General features: G+C 41.7%; 7 protein-coding genes across 7 annotated transcripts; 2 read left to right on the top strand and 5 right to left on the bottom strand.

Moving 5' to 3' along the window:
* Positions 1–244: 244 nt before the first annotated feature.
* On the bottom strand, positions 245–1,332 carry EAF01_001167 (uncharacterized protein). The gene is made up of 3 exons (XM_038909417.1): positions 991–1,332; positions 563–934; positions 245–509 (listed from the first exon to the last, which is right to left on the bottom strand). Exons 1-3 carry the CDS (start codon positions 1,181–1,183, stop codon positions 289–291), a joined length of 786 nt encoding a protein of 261 aa, XP_038774229.1. The 5' UTR covers positions 1,184–1,332; the 3' UTR covers positions 245–288.
* Positions 1,333–1,872: 540 nt separating this feature from the next.
* Positions 1,873–2,346, top strand: EAF01_001166 (uncharacterized protein). Its single transcript, XM_038909416.1, has 3 exons — positions 1,873–2,041; positions 2,096–2,119; positions 2,175–2,346. The coding sequence occupies exons 1-3, from the start codon at positions 1,966–1,968 to the stop codon at positions 2,252–2,254; spliced, it is 180 nt and encodes a 59-aa protein (XP_038774228.1). The 5' UTR covers positions 1,873–1,965; the 3' UTR covers positions 2,255–2,346.
* A 417-nt stretch (positions 2,347–2,763) lies between these two features.
* EAF01_001165 (uncharacterized protein) lies at positions 2,764–4,380 on the top strand (the record flags this gene model as incomplete). Its single annotated transcript, XM_038909415.1, has 3 exons — positions 2,764–3,309; positions 3,357–3,879; positions 3,941–4,380. 3 exons carry the CDS (start codon positions 2,764–2,766, stop codon positions 4,378–4,380), a joined length of 1,509 nt encoding a protein of 502 aa, XP_038774227.1.
* A 2,096-nt stretch (positions 4,381–6,476) lies between these two features.
* Positions 6,477–8,366, bottom strand: EAF01_001164 (uncharacterized protein; the record flags this gene model as incomplete). Its single annotated transcript, XM_038909414.1, has 6 exons — positions 6,477–7,115; positions 7,177–7,413; positions 7,466–7,565; positions 7,626–7,921; positions 8,035–8,263; positions 8,341–8,366. 6 exons carry the CDS (start codon positions 8,364–8,366, stop codon positions 6,477–6,479), a joined length of 1,527 nt encoding a protein of 508 aa, XP_038774226.1.
* A 612-nt stretch (positions 8,367–8,978) lies between these two features.
* On the bottom strand, positions 8,979–10,389 carry EAF01_001163 (uncharacterized protein; the record flags this gene model as incomplete). Its single annotated transcript, XM_038909413.1, has 4 exons — positions 8,979–9,207; positions 9,306–9,848; positions 9,916–10,056; positions 10,106–10,389. 4 exons carry the CDS (start codon positions 10,387–10,389, stop codon positions 8,979–8,981), a joined length of 1,197 nt encoding a protein of 398 aa, XP_038774225.1.
* Positions 10,390–12,140: 1,751 nt separating this feature from the next.
* On the bottom strand, positions 12,141–13,372 carry EAF01_001162 (uncharacterized protein; the record flags this gene model as incomplete). Its single annotated transcript, XM_038909412.1, has 3 exons — positions 12,141–12,750; positions 12,809–13,251; positions 13,303–13,372. The coding sequence occupies 3 exons, from the start codon at positions 13,370–13,372 to the stop codon at positions 12,250–12,252; spliced, it is 1,014 nt and encodes a 337-aa protein (XP_038774224.1). The 3' UTR covers positions 12,141–12,249.
* A 424-nt stretch (positions 13,373–13,796) lies between these two features.
* Positions 13,797–15,625, bottom strand: EAF01_001161 (uncharacterized protein; the record flags this gene model as incomplete). Its single annotated transcript, XM_038909411.1, has 4 exons — positions 13,797–13,878; positions 14,035–14,112; positions 14,165–15,333; positions 15,386–15,625. The coding sequence occupies 4 exons, from the start codon at positions 15,623–15,625 to the stop codon at positions 13,797–13,799; spliced, it is 1,569 nt and encodes a 522-aa protein (XP_038774223.1).
* Between the last annotated feature and the right edge of the window lie 249 nt (positions 15,626–15,874).

The raw sequence follows: 15,874 nt of genomic DNA, 5'->3' as shown, positions 1-15,874 counted from the left end.
GAGTATTCAGGAGTCATTGGCTCATCATTGTCAAGCTAAATATTGACAATGGAAGTCCATATAGTAACAATTAGTTACAATATCAAACCATGCCACCGCAAATTTTGAACAATTAAGCCAAGGCGCGTCAATTCACAAGAATAATGTGTCTCAGAACCGTTAAACAAAGTTTAATTCTCTCATCCAAGAATCTTAGGTAATACCAAAAGCGTTAAAAGATGTCTATGTTTTATTGCCACTATCGTTTATCACACATCCGCAGCCCAAAGGCTCCGAACTCCATCCTGATTATGCACCTCCTTCCAATCTAGGATTCACAAGCGCAGCCATCTCTTCCTCGCCAACAACACGATCAGCGAGAGACTCTATTAGCGCGTTCCAATCCACGCATCGATGTTCTGTCGGTTTGACGTGCGGCTGTGGCTTGGACAGTTTTTCCCATCCGAAAGTTGTAAGGGTTGTGTCGCCTTGGCACATTACTGCACTGCGTAGAATATCGAAACAGTGATCTAACTATTGCGTCAAGATTGTCATCTTGATAATGAATGGAGAGAATGCTTACCTGCATGGATATCCCAATGTTCGATTGTTGGGTCTGTTATGTTGGGATAATAGTAATCCCTGTAGTTCCAGCGCCGAAGCATTTTCTGTCGATTTGTTAGTTGCTTAGCTGAAATAATCTTCCAGATGAAACTTGCAATGCAATGCAGTTGATGATGAGCTCCAATCCAGACCATATGCCCACCACCTTCTGGTAGAGATACCGATTTCTGATTCCTCTTCTCCAATTCTTCGGTTGTGACCCGTATATTTATGTCTTTCAATAGATCATGCCATGCTTGATCTACCGACTCGCTCGGGGGTCCAGCGTAAGGTGAAGATGGGAGATTGGGAGGAGCAACTGGTACATATTGAATCCTCACACCCGGCAAAGCTAGAATGAATGATTATGTTAGCACCTGGAGGCCATCGCGAAGTAATGAAGCATACGATGAACTGAGGTTGATATGGGACAAAGTGACCGATTTATAGCGATTATAAAAATGATGGTATATAACAACATCAGTAAAGAATGTAGGAAGACGAGTCGCAGAGTTAGCTTCGCATTATCTCGTCTACCCCCAAGTTTTTGATTTCCCGATCCTTCCTCATCCAATAAAAATGGTTTGCTTTCTGACGACATTGTACTGTGATCGTGGAAATGAAGCTATTTACTGAAGCTTGACACGACTGATCGCAGATATCTTTAATCTAAGCTAAGGACATTGCATATCGGCAACTCGAGCCCAGCATAATCAGATTGAACTGTGCAGTACCGTGGTATGGTTGCTGCATAGAGCACATCGTATGATCTTCGGGGTAACAAAAGGCTTCGATGCATTGCCAACATAGCCAAGAATGGTAATTTCGAGACCCAACACCCGATGACATCCCCGCAGACAATGTGTAGAATATTGATATCGGAAGATCCTCGTCTAACTCAGAACTTACGCGCAAGCAGCTGAACAATAATCTCCAATAAAATTAATACTGGCCTCCTTTTGAACACCGGTTAAATGCAAAACCGTCGAGATTTGCTGCGGCAAGTATAAATGTCCGGCATTTGTGCAACCAGAGTGAGATAAAGATGATGGGGAAACCGATAAGGCTTTTTCATATAGGGGAAAAGATGAAACCAGCTGGGGACTTTATCTTTTAACCAATAGTACAAGTAACCTCCTAGGGCAGAACACCGAAAATGGTATTCGGTACCTATGTATGTGGAAGGCGAAGCTTTTTGCTCCTTGTCATCATCCAATATTTTAGATCTTTTCGGAGGAATCGATTGAGAAATGGAGATAAGATGAAGTCCTCAAATCATTTAACTAAACTATAAAATGATCGACTAGACCTACCTACTTATCTGCATTCTCTCAGACATCAAATACATTACAAATCAATCGAACGAAATCTCCTCGAAGAAAAATGCGCGCTACCCTTTATCAAGTCATAGTCTTGTGCTTTGGATTTATGGTCATTGCTGCCCCTCTCAGCGATCCTAGTAAGAGACATAACGCACCTCACTGGCATATTACCCCGCTAATCATTGCTATAGACTTCCTTGAGACCAGATCAAGAGGTTTGTGAAAATAAATCTCAACTATGCAGCATACTTTTACTGAATCTCCTATTAGATGGTGATGAATTTGTGAGATGGCCTGACAACGCCATTGATGCAAACGGGCTTGCTGTTGCCGCCTACCAAGGGGACTGAAGAAGACAGGAGTTGTCTGACAAATCAGAGGCTGTTTTTGGAGTTGAGCGATAAGGAAAGGGGATGGAAAGTGGCTTGTGGAGGCTGTGTTGTTATAATTGTTTTTTTCAATGGCATCATTTTGGATGAGAAAGCGGGATCGAATGTTGAGCTTCTTCGGCACCTGGCGGCCAAGAAATTTTGATTAGGTAGCTTGAGAGAATGTAACCCAATCACTTATCGGAAATATGTCGCGCATTGTCCCACCCATCGTGGTAGTGAATAACGTGCCAATCGGAGCTACCCCTTTCTAATCCATGTTAAGGCGAGAGCCAATAGACGACATATCAAGCACGTGAAAACGGCGGATATCCTATCAGTTTGCTATCCGTTTCCGTTTGTCAAAGTTATAAATATGTAGTTACACAAATAAGATGCTTTGCACTTGTGGGAATTGCGAGCTATTCAGATATCTTCCAAAACAGAAAGAACAACTTCTCAAACAAGAAGCGCAGTGAGCACTATTAGCTATGGCCTCTTTACTTATCAAATTGCTGTTATTATTCTCAGTTATCTTCTGCTATCAGCTTTATACAAGATGGAAACTCGGAAAGAATACACCTGCAGGATGTCAACCACCTCCAAGCTTACCCACAGTTGATCCTTTTCTCGGTTTGGATCTGTTTAGGAAATCTCTCGAGATACGAAAACAGCATACCATCTTAGAAACTCACGCAAAGCAACATGATACCCACGGCAAGACGTTGCAAGCTTTACGTCTCGGGAGAACCATGTTATATACAGCCCACCCAGACAACCTGAAAGCAATGTATGGAACAAACTGGAAAGATTGGGGTACAGGTAGAGCTGATGCCATGGAGCCCTTCTGCGGAAGAGGATTTGTTACCAGAGATGGTGAAGAATGGCGAGATCATCGAGGTTTGTTTGCTTCAACCTTGACAGAAGCCAATGCTGTAAATTTGAAGCTCCTCAGCGATGTTTACGAACACTACATAGATCATAATTTGCCGTCAAATGAACAGACTGTTGATTTGGGACCAATCTTCAACAAAATGGTGAGTTACAGCCCAAAGACTAGTGTATAATGTCTAATCGACCATAGTTCCTGGATCTATCACTCCAATTTCTGTTCGGTAAGTGCCTAGCAGTATTATATTCAGGGGACTCGCCGGTGGATATGCATACCTTCGAGAAAGCATTTGATGCTGCACAAAGTTGGATGGGTATACGATTAGCATTTGGAAAATTTGGACGCAGTGTCTCCCTCCTCAGTAAGAATTGGAAAGAATCGTGCAGCATAGTACATTCATTCGTGGACCATCATATTGTCAAAGCACTAGAGAAGCCGGTCAACTTGAAGTCAGAAGAGCATGCTTCAAGTCTTCTCGAGAATTTGGTGTTACGGGGAAAGAATCTAGAAGAAATCCGCTCGCAAATTCTTCAAGGTATGCTAGTTACTCAAGATACAACGGGAATAGTATTGAGCAATACGATATTCCTACTTTCAAGATCACCTAAAATCTGGACGCGCCTCCGAGAGGATATTGCTGCTCTCGGTCCAGTCGAAGTTTGGAATCCAACAGTTTTAATGAATTTAAAACTTCTTCAAAATTGTATTAAAGAATGTAAGCTTGTTTGAGTTTATGGCTCTAAAGTCTCCTGCAAGAAAACAACTAATTGATCAAGCTCTACGCATCTATCCTCTATTTCACGCAAACAGCCGTATAGCTCTTGTCGACACAACACTTCCAACTGGCGGGGGACCTGATGGTAGAGCACCAATATTCATTCCAGCAGGCAGGAAAGTCAGTACAAACTTTTACACACTGCACCGAGAAAAATCGGTATTTGGAGATGACATCGAGATATTCAATCCCGACCGATGGAATCATATTTCCCCAAGTAATTGGGAATTCATGCCATTCAGCCACGGTCCGCGTAGCTGTGCTGGTCGACACAAAGCTCTAGGAGAGGCTTCATACATTATTGCCAGAATGGCAACTCAGTTTCAGCGAATTGAAAGTCGTGATGATAGACCATGGACCGAAGATGTGAAATTGGTGGTGAAAAATGGTAATGGTTGCCAAGTAGCGCTTTTTTCTGCTTTAGGAGTAGCTTCGTACTAGTTTACTGTGCCTCTTTTAACCCTAACTCCATTGCCGACATGCATTGATGGCGACACTTTTGATAATAATTTGTGGTTCATGTGACCAACCCCCGTGGAATTTGCAGTAGACGAAGCGAGAGTTCCTGCTAGTGCTTTGAATCGGAGCTCAGATCAACTGGTTCCAAGACACGAGAAGGCAACTATTAGATGTGAAAAATGAGCTCTTGTGTTTTGAACGCGAATTAGGATTGAAGTCAAGCTATTCCCAAGATCGATCTAAGGAGTGTGCTTGTGACGTTGCAAACACTACCAACTGTTGGAACTGTGTGGGGGCATAAAGATACAAAAAATATCCGAAACATCAATACGTGAATGATAGCATAAATCTTGACCGAAATATGAATGAAACTCTTATCAGCACGCCGAGCACCCTTCCTCTTGTCTTCAAATCACTCCCGGAAACATCCCATTCAGAATGATACTCCCAGTCTAAGATCTATTCCCAAGCCCAAGGATCAAACTCCTGGAGAATCAGTATTCCATGCGATGAGCTTGAAATTTTCTCTGAGCTTGAATTCTTCGATAACAAGAAAGTAGAAGAGTCAACATTCTTAACCATCAACCTAAATGGCGGTAAGTACAATCATCACATCCCCTCAAGAGCTTGTGCCGAAATAAGAATGACAGAGCTCCAACGATCATCGACTCAAACAACAAACTACCATTTAGGAGTCCACTGCAATGATTAAATACCTCATCGACGTCCACAAAGATGAAGGTAGAATGGCAATCTCTACCCTCCTCAAAGATATGAGTTAGACGAATGGCTTTTCTTCCAAGCATCAGGACAAGGCTCTTATTTCGGTCACGCTTTCGTGCGTATTCTCCCTCAGAGCTTTGAGACATGAAGAATTATTCTCGCATCACAACCAACTAACACCCGATCCAGCCACGCTGCAATTCACCTCCTCCGACCACTTCAAGAACCTCTCACCCAGCATCCCAGCATCCCAGGACACTCCATTACCTCACCTCAACCAACCACCTAACAAGCTTTCTGAACCCCTTTAGCGAACAAAAATCACTTAATTACTAGGAAATGACCCCATAAATGCAGATCTAACCTCCATACCTTAACATTAGGGTATAGCGAGCGGGCTGCGGGAGCGGGCTGGATCATCATTTTCGAAGAGAGCATCTCCCGATAACCTCACACCAACATAATTATACGTACTTGGTAGTAGTATTCAAACTCCACTGCACATTAACAAACCATTCTCCAAACTCCCCCCCAAAATAACAACTTTATCTTATATCACCTTGATGATGGTAAAAATCTTTCAGGCATACCTACTAGTTTTCAAAATTCAAATCCATGGAAAGAAATTCCTATAAAAAAATATAATTACTGTATATAGTATCACAAGTTCCGGCTTCATCACCATTTTCTCTATCAAGTATCAAGTTTCAAGCATCAACGAAATACTCCCTCCCCTCTAGCGACAAATTTGGCACTAAACCCCCTCAAGCAATAAATTCTCTCTACCTTTACCTTTCCTCTATCTCTACCTTTACCTTTACTTCTCCTCTCTACTTCTCCTCCCAAAATCAAATGAAAACAATAAACAGAATAAACACAATAAATATCTCACCCCTAAAATATCAATATCCCTTCGCTTCCCTTCTCTCCCCTTCCCATTCTTCTCTCCCCAGTTCCCCGCTTCTCTGCGGCACCATATAAAACTACATCACGTGAAACTCCCTCATTTCTTCAGAGTGGCAAAACCACACCACACCACACCACCTATCTTTTCCAGCCAAAAAAAAAAAAGAAATCATCGCAGAATGTAATTGTTGCATATCGCATTCAAATCAACACATGTTGCACATGCACATGCATTAGTGCTTACTTATATGTATTTTATTTGGTATATGATATTTGGAAATAGTATTGGTTCGGATAATCAAAAATGGGTGTTGTCTAACTTACTGTGGAGTTTGGTTTGTGTACAAGATGTGGAGGTATATCAACATTCGTGGTGAAATTGGATATCTGAATGATTCGGTTGTTGGAGAGTGAAATTCAAAGAATAGAGAGCTAGCGCTTTCAAAAGATTATAATCTATATCTAAACCCTCGGGTTTGAAGATCCGTAAGATCCCCACCCATGTTCCCCTCTCCCTCTGTTCCCTCACCCTGATCCTCAGACTCCAAGCCCCATTCCTCTCTATCTCTCCTCGCATTAATTCGCTTCAAATACACTCTCATACCCACTGCCATTCCCGCAGACAAAAAATAACATCCCAAACAAACCGCAAATCCTCTCCCAAACCCCATATCTCTCTCCTTACCACCAAAAATATGCGGGCCCAACATATTTCCCACACAATACGCCACAAACATACACGCACTCATTGTCATTTTTTTCGTTGTCCCTCTTGTATTCGCTCCTAGAAGACTCATTGTTAATGGGATAGTAGCGTAAGAGAAACCGATTAGGTAGAACCCCGTGAGTTTTAACGAATTCAGAGGAGCCCAATTCATGAGGCTTGCGCCGATAGTAGGGGGTAAAAGTAGAGTAGGGAGAAGGAGAGTCGTGGTATTGCGATAGCGGGACGCGAGATATCCAGATATCACGATTGTGAGAAAAGAAATTAGAGAAGATGGGAGGGAGATGAGAGTTGATTGAAGACCGGTAAATCCAAAGCTTGTTATGAGAATGTTTGCGAAACTGGTTGTTCCTCCATTCGGAATCTGGGGCTCGGTTAGTTCTGTTTTCGGGAATTGTACGAAGGCCGTAAGGTGGTTGATATACCATGGTGAATAGGGAAATGAAAACGCAAAACCAAGTTTTTGGATCAAGTAGACACTCGATAGCTTGTTCGCCTTTCCATTCATTTTTGATAGACATAGTAATTCCAGTCCCTGCTACACGAACTCTCTCCTCTGCATATTTCTTTTCCTCGGGGGTGAGAAACTTGGCTCTGGAGATAGTATCTGGTAGGAAAATGAGGACAATAAAGCCCCATATAGCTGTTGCTGATCCAAATATCTTACAATATGTCAAAACTGAATCTTAATCGCTTTATTCGGACAATACTTACAATATATAACAGCTTCCAAGGTTTCAATGAAGAATGAATCTGTCCGATTCCAAAAGAGAGCAAACTAGCAACGGCGCCGCCAAAAGAATTCCCCGCATACCTAGGAAATATCAGCACCCTCACTCTGGGATTCTACCTATCTCATTCAAAGACTACTTACCACAACCCCATACGACTAGGCATTTCATCTCTCGTATACCACACACTCGTAACATACAGAAATGCCGGACTTATACTTGATTCCACCATTCCCGTGAATAACCTCGCTACCATTAATCCCTGATAAGAGGTACAGGAGGCCGTACTTGCAACAATGATTCCCCAGATCACAATATCCGCTGCAATGTATTTTGCAACGGGGAGGGTTTGGATGAGATAGACGCCGGGGTATTCCCATAAAAGATAGCCAAAATAGAAGACACTGGAGATGGAACTGAACTGGCCGTTTACTAGATGCTTGTTGGGTGTCAGTAACGACTGGTAATCCGCAACTCACGACCCTCACAGTCAACATTCTTTCAGAAGAAGAGAATCTCGAATCTCCAAATTCACGTGCGAAATATACATACCGTATCCCCAACCAACCCAAACACAGCGGCAGTGCTCAAGACGCTTTTATCAATGTAATTGAAATTAAACGTTATAAACATCAATGGCATGAGTCTTAGATCTATCTTTCTAACCAGCCTTTTTGCGAAAGCTGTGTTCTCAGGAAAGGCGTCAGCCGAGTATGGTGAAGCTGTGGTCGTGTCATCGTTGGATTTGGTAGGATTGAGGTTATCGGAGATCTCATCTGAGCTATGTAGAAGATTAGTGATGCGTTTGAGGATATATGAGACCAATGTTGGCATCAAAAGAAAGGGAAATCGTAGTACAGTAACGGTGCATCTTCCGTCGACATCTCGACCATCCCTTATCATTATCTTCCCTTTGTTATCAAGAAATCCAGCGAAGAATCCAGCCCGCAACTATGAATTTCAGTACGGAAACAAATGCATCAAGAGAATGAAGAAATTCTATCACAAAAACCCGTCTGAATGAAATCTATAGTAACGTGTTCTATAATCGAAAGGAAGCTCTTTGAATCATGATTGTGATCCTGGTGACAATCCATGTCACGAGCATGATAAGGTTAACGATAGTCAGAGGATCTGTGGGTTATAACAGGGGGTTCATCAACACCAAGCTGAGATGTGAAGATGGCATCTCGAGACGTTTGGTGTATATTTCAGAGACATTTGTGTATATTTCGAGTTAAAATGAGGACGCCTGGATTATTTTGATAAATCGATCATGATTTTAATATTTGTGTATTGCGTGCCACAAGATATTGACTTTTCTTTTGGTGGGTGATATGAGAATGATATTGGCATTCGTGGGATATGACTTCATAATTCCAATCAACTTCCGCTCATCATATGGCAACACACAACATAGAATTTGGATACATTAGCCAGAGCCGCGTCGTACACGCCATCAGAAAACTGCGGATGTAACATTTCACCACCCCTTCCTAACCTTTTTTCTCCGTTCCAAACTCCTGATGAAGAAAAACATCAATTCCCCCCATCATCCTCAGACTCTGTTCAATGCTGGGCGATCTATTCTCCCCTGGTATCTGAACCCACCTTTTGCTTGATGTTTGAAGATGTGATCCAATGTTTGTGACGTCTTGGCCAAGAAGATTACGGAGATACGGAAGACGAGAAGCGGCGAGGAGTACAAGCATTGCGCCGGTCATTCTGGGCGGATGTTAGTAATGCGATTGAATGTGTAATGGTATGAGAGGTAGGATGAATGGGATGGGATTCGTTATATGAAGAAGAGGGGGGAGAAATACGACAAAGAACATATCCAAGTATCCATCATAACTGTATGTGCAAATCCTCGTAAATTAATTATGTGAAGTGAACAGGCATCTAAACAATTTCGACACTTTTCCAGTACGTTTTGTGCGACGCTTATGTCTTGAGAATGATTTGTGAAAACCCAAGTTAAGTAAGGTCGATAAATAACACTTCTACATGTCAAATATCTCTGTCTCAGAAATCCAGCGTGTTGACCTTGAGCAGGTTGTGTATCAACGACGAATTGTAAAGCTGGGGTTAGAAAATCTCGCCATTCTTCGAGTTGATGGTCCAATTCTTCTACAATGAAAGGGAATCGTGCGTCGTCAAGACTTGCTCCGGATTCCTTAGCATAGAGAAGGTTGTGAACGCGATTTAGAAGTCGACGCATTGAAATGCATGCTAGGGAATAAACTGATGAGTGTTCTTCGTCTACTTGTGAGTCGCGTGTATCGTAACTACCTGGAAGAGGTATAGTTGATTCAATTGATGCAAGTCCCGACTCGGGAAGACCAGATAACTCCGCAAGGTAGTCACTTGTATGTGTCAACTTCAACGATCACGAAGTAATATCTCAGACTTACCTCAAGAATATAACATGACCAGAAGATGCGCCTTAAGCATTCGACATCTTCGGCCGATTCGCCGGGTGAGTGGTAAGATAAAAGCAGTCGACATTTTGCAGCGGTTACATTAATGTATTCCCATGCTTGAAGTGGTCTCTGAGAAAACGCAAAGTATACCCTGAGTTTTACAGTTAAAATTATTCAAGTCCGAAGAGACGGATACTCACGCTGTGTAGAAGAGACATTGAACGGCAGTTGAACTTATTTCGGTATGTGGAATGTACAGTCTCTTCAGAACCTCATCGAAACAGATATCTGCCATTAGTTTACGTCCCTTGTAGTACTCATGCTCATCCAACGTCAAATCCCTCGGAACAGCAATATTAATGATCGATTGACTTGCGCATCCCAGTGACATCATCAATAAAGCCAATACAGATAAAGTTGTGGGTTGCTCCAGTTTTCGTAACAGAACACAATTTCTAAGTTGGCTTCTTTTATTGTTTGACATTGCGAGATACCAAAAGTTTATGTTTGCTTGAAAAGACTTAATGATGTGATCCAGCTCCGGGCTTCCGACATACGGATGCATAGTAGACGGCCTGCTAGTGATTGGCATAATTGCTTGTTCCAAGTGAAAGATGGAGGTGTAATTTTGTCTGATGGAAGGAAACACATTGAATAGCTGCCATGAAAGAATGGACTCGGTAGCCGAAGTATGAAAAGAAGATAAAACCGCATTGTGGACACTTTGTTTATCATGAAAGGATAGATGACGAGGTCTAGTTATCTGTTGTGGTACTGGCGATGAAATGTTTGCTCCTCCTGAGCATGCCGTTTGAGGCGAGCCTGAATTGTGACCATTGGCAACATGATGATTCATAAGGGCAGGCGAAGCAACCTAGAGACGAATAAGCAATGGAATTTCGCTTGCACTGACAGAGCGAAGGATCATATACTATCATTGCATTCATATCCTGTAGATATCTTTCGATACGGAGGACGCCCTCCAAAATCGAGTCATTCTTGCCTCGACTAGTATTTGATCGTGTTACATAAGGTATCATTCAAGATTGAAGCGGAGACTTACGGATCTACCTCAATTCCATACGAACAATCCTGATCCGTCGCTATGCATATAGCATATGGATTGTGCCCATCAAATCTACTATACCACTATTTAGTATGTGAGAACGCATTGAACGGATGATAATCACCTAATTTTTCTCAATCGGCAAACATCTCACTGTATGAGTGATCAACAACTTCTCACATGAGTATTGGCCGAGGTTCTTACTGCATGAGCTGCTTGTCGTCTTATCCGTGGGGCAGGATCTACGGCCGACATCACAACGCTCGCAGGGTATACCAGACGCTCTCAACTTTCAATAAAGATTTTCGAGAGATTCGGCATAAGTCTCTTGGAATTAGAATTACAAGATATGGGAACGCTTGCTCGGTCGACGCGTTTCCATTTTTTAAATTATTGGCAGATATTTCTCCTTCTCGAAGAAGCAAGGCTCGAATAGTCTACCGACGTAATTATGTAGAGTGTGGGAAAATGAACATGCGGTTGGAATCCAAATTTGGGGTCATGTAGGGTTGTGAATGATTACAGAATCTTTATATCAGTGAAATAACAGGCGGGAATTGACCACCAAGCCACCCTCGCGACCGACAGAAAAGAACCGAACACCAACCCTGCAAAAATAAACGAAATCTGAACATGAATCCTTTTCAAAATTTAATATTTATTTCATTCTAGATTTTAAATCTCTCTGAATTATTTGAAAGAAATTATTGATTGATAAAAGATGACCGTCTAAACTTTGAAAAAGATTGTATCAGACGATTGTTTATCAATCGAATTTTGATTAAGGTGTAGATTCTTGGTGTTGGGGTTTTTCTATCGGTCGCGAGCCATCATTCGAAAGACCTTGAACAATTCAGATCTCTTTTTGAAACTATATTGAATAAAAGAGATTCTAATTTTCACCATAAAGAAATCTCAAATTTTCATTGGATCACTTCAGATTCTGACGATTACTTGGAAATTGAATTAATCATCGAATAAACAAGTAATATCAAAACTAGCTCAAAAGGTCAATTTCCGTCTGTGTCTTCGCTTACATAGAGCACCGTGACATAGAGAGGATATATCATAATATTCTCATTGTGAATTAGCTGGTTGTTTAATATACTAGTGCATAGTTCAATCAATTGAATTTCGATATACTTTAATTTATTATATAATATAGTTACCCGTTTATAGGAATGAATAACAAAGCTATTTCGAAATGAACTATCTGGAAGATTGGGCAGAACATACAGGCTTAAAAATCACCAGGGCTGACTTTGAATTTCCCCATGCCTAATGGAAATAAGCACCCGCCACCGCCTTAGTCTTAGCCCACGCCTTATCCAACGCTTCAAGAATCTCCTTCGATAATGATCCTTTCTCCAGATCCACCAAATTTTCTCTTAAATGTTTCGCGCTGCTTGCTCCTATGATAATCTTGTCTCCTCTCTCCGCCTCAAGCCCGCTATGATGTACCAACCATCTCAATGCACATTCACTCTCCGTCAATCCCTCCTTTTTCACTGCTTCCCTGATGATATCCAAGGCGTCAAACATGGTATCATTCCAGTATCTCTGCCTATACATCTTACCCTGCATATGCGAATCATCGAAACGAGAAGTTGCTTCGACGGATTCCTGGTTGCGATGGTAGCGCGAAGTGAGGTAGCCGCCGGCGATAGGGTTGAAGGCATAGAAAGACATGTTGTATTTATGAAGACATGAAAGGAGCTCCGATTCGATGGAGCGCTGAATGGCATTGTATACACCTTGGTATACTGAAGGACGGACCCACTTTTTCGGTGTTAGTTTTGTATTTTCCTAAGATTGAGTGACGATTGAAGAGACTTACGTTGTTTTTGATGCAAATTTCTTGGATTTGTGCAACTTCCCAAGACATGTAATTACTAACACCCAACCTATTGAATTTTCCTTCCTTAAATAACACATCACACATGCCAAATGTCTCCTCATAGGAAACACTTCTGTCTGGTGCATGCAAATAAAAGAGGTCCACTTTTTCAACACCTAAAGCTTTCAAACTTCTGTCCAAGTGAAGTCTGAGATCATCCGCTGAATGCGTGATCTTGACTCCAGTCATGTTGTTAGGATAGAGTTTAGTAGCCATAATGATACCACGGTCGGTATATGGGGGTTGGAGTTGTCCCAGATATTCTTCTGATGAACCCATGCCGTAGACGCGGGCAGTATCTATTTCATTATGACCATGTGACTGAAAGAAGTCCATCATAGAAGAGACATCTTTAATATCGTGGACTCGGGTTTGCATGACACCTCCATATGTGTTAGTTCCAGGGCATTGCAATTCCGGGAGAAACGACTTACCAGGTTTCCCGAATGTCATTGCACCCAAGACAATGGGTATCTTAGTCTTCGCTTGAGTTTCTGCTCCCATGTTTGCTGTTGGTGCTAGTAACTTTGTGTAAATGTAAATATTTGCAGAATGGAGAATAAAGTCTCGCCAGAATGTATTGAATCGTATAATAAACGGATTTAGAAATCAATTCTTTATGAGTATTCTTGAATATGTAATATGAAAAAGGTTCAACTGGATCCAAACAGGTGTTCAACAAAGTCTTTATATATGCTTGCTCAACAATTGGTCAACAAATTAGGAGTTTATTATTTAATGGTATTTTGTCTCCCATCTGGCGATAACGGATTTTACGTGCAGCTTTAGTGGAGTTAAGATTTTCGGCCGATGAAAGACATCGACCGCTTTATCACCGAAAACATTATGAGTGTAACTCGAAAAATAACATTTCGATGATGTAAGCTAGCATCCGCCAAACGTTTCTCCTGCATCTAGAGCCACCAAGCTAAAGCATATATTGAAAATATGGATTCTCCCTGTCGGTTAGATCCTGAAATGCCATTTTGTCCCTACTCACTTGATCTAATCTGCAAGATATCAGTCAGCACGATGTGAATCAAATCAACATGAGAGGGCAGCATGATATATGGTGTATAATTTTGCAAAGTGGTGTATCATTACAATCCGGCTAGCGTAAGAATGCTCCGATATCGTAGAGTTGAGTGAAAGTGGTATGAACGTACTCCATTAATGCTCTCTTGCGGTTTTCTCTAGTCAGCACGGCATACAACGCCACTGCTGCTATAATTGTAATGCAATAACTATCTCGCATTAGTAACTTCACAATGTCTACTTATTTGATTTGCGGCCTACCTAATAATTAATCCTGACCAGAGTTCTGGATAATGTCTCGACTTCGTTTGTGAAATGATCAACTGAGGTCCCACGATATTACCAACACAGTATGCCACAAATATAGTCGCTGCCATGAAACACTTTTTTGTTTGACCTGCAACATTGGCCATACCAATCGTGATAATCAAGCTCACTACAGGACCAAAGAATCCAATTATAGTATACCCGACAACTGGAGTAGCTGCGTGATGATGCCAAGAACTTTTCCATATCATTGCACATCCAGCAATGACTGGCAGGCAACAAACAACGAGAAGGACAATTCGTATATTTGGAATATGCGACGAAAGATAACCAGTAAATAAGATGAAGATCAAACATATTGCTCCAAGAGGGAATTGGAACAGAATAGAATCTAGAGTTGAATACCCAAAAGTAGACACGATAAGAGGACCAAAACCACTGACTGCTCCATTGACAGTGTAAGCGGAAGCCATCATGATAGCGACGAGCCATACTTTGATATCAAGCAAAGATTCCTTGATCTGAAACCACTTGAACTTTGTACAACGAATTCCGGTTTGACCATATCTTAGGCGTTCCGTAGCAACCATACGCTCATTTTTCGTAAGAAACCAAGCTGAGACTGGAGAATCAGGTACGAAGAAACAACAAATTCCGAAGAGAAGGGTAAGAGACCCGGCAAGCAAATAAATATATTGCCATCTTTCAAGATCTCCACCATCGATTTGTCCGAATCCATAATTCAGTGCACCTCCAATAATGGTAAAAGCCCCAGTTGAGGAAAACCACCAACTCTGTCTCAAAGATTGTTCAGATTGTGTGTAAAAAGAACTGATTATACACATAAATCCAGTTGGAATAATGCTCTCGACAAAACCAAGGAAGAACCTTTGTGCATATAGACCGCGCCAGTTTGTCACAGCAGCTGTACACATGCAGATCAAGGCCCACAAGCATACCACGATCCCTATGATCCTACCCATATTAAACCTTTGCAACGCAAATGTCATTGGATATAAACCCGCCAACATGCCAAAGTAAAAAAGTGATGTTGCCCAACTAAGACGAGATGTATCTGTAGTATGAGGGTTCACATTGGTATTGGTGATGGATAGAGATAGATCAGTCGTCATGCCAAAGAGGACTGCGGATCCTAAGATTGCCTGAGAATTGTTAAGTTTGGAATTGATATAACTGAAAAGATTTGTATCCTACCTTATCATAATAAACAAGCCCATATCCAATGAACATAGCAGGGACCAAATATCGATCTATCTTTCGAACGACTCGAGCTTCTACCGCGGGGTCAATTTCATGACGATGCTCTCCCACTACAGCGATAGCAATATCTTTATCCTGGTCGGCAGATGGTAGAATAGGAGCATCTTGAAATCTTGAAGGCTCTGACTGTACCTGTTTCTCCTCCGCAGCTCCAGCTTGAATGGGAGAATTCATTGCGTGTAGACTGAATGGCATGTTGATGAAGCTTGAAAATATTTTGATACGTGGATGAATCGAGCCGAGTCTAACCTAAACTATCCCGAACCCTACATGACGGGATGGTCCGTAGTTTAGGATCCAATCTGGAATCATCATGACTTATGAAGAGAAGACCTTTAGTATGATATGCCAGAATTCAGTAGAAACTGAGTAATTGTTTTGAGCTTGATATAACTGAGGGTCTGAGGGTGACGAGTAATTACT

Source organism: Botrytis porri, assembly GCF_014898465.1.
Source record: "Botrytis porri strain MUCL 3234 chromosome Unknown BPOR_002, whole genome shotgun sequence".
Lineage (NCBI taxonomy): Eukaryota > Fungi > Ascomycota > Leotiomycetes > Helotiales > Sclerotiniaceae > Botrytis > Botrytis porri.
This window is presented reverse-complemented; position numbering and strand designations above follow the sequence as displayed.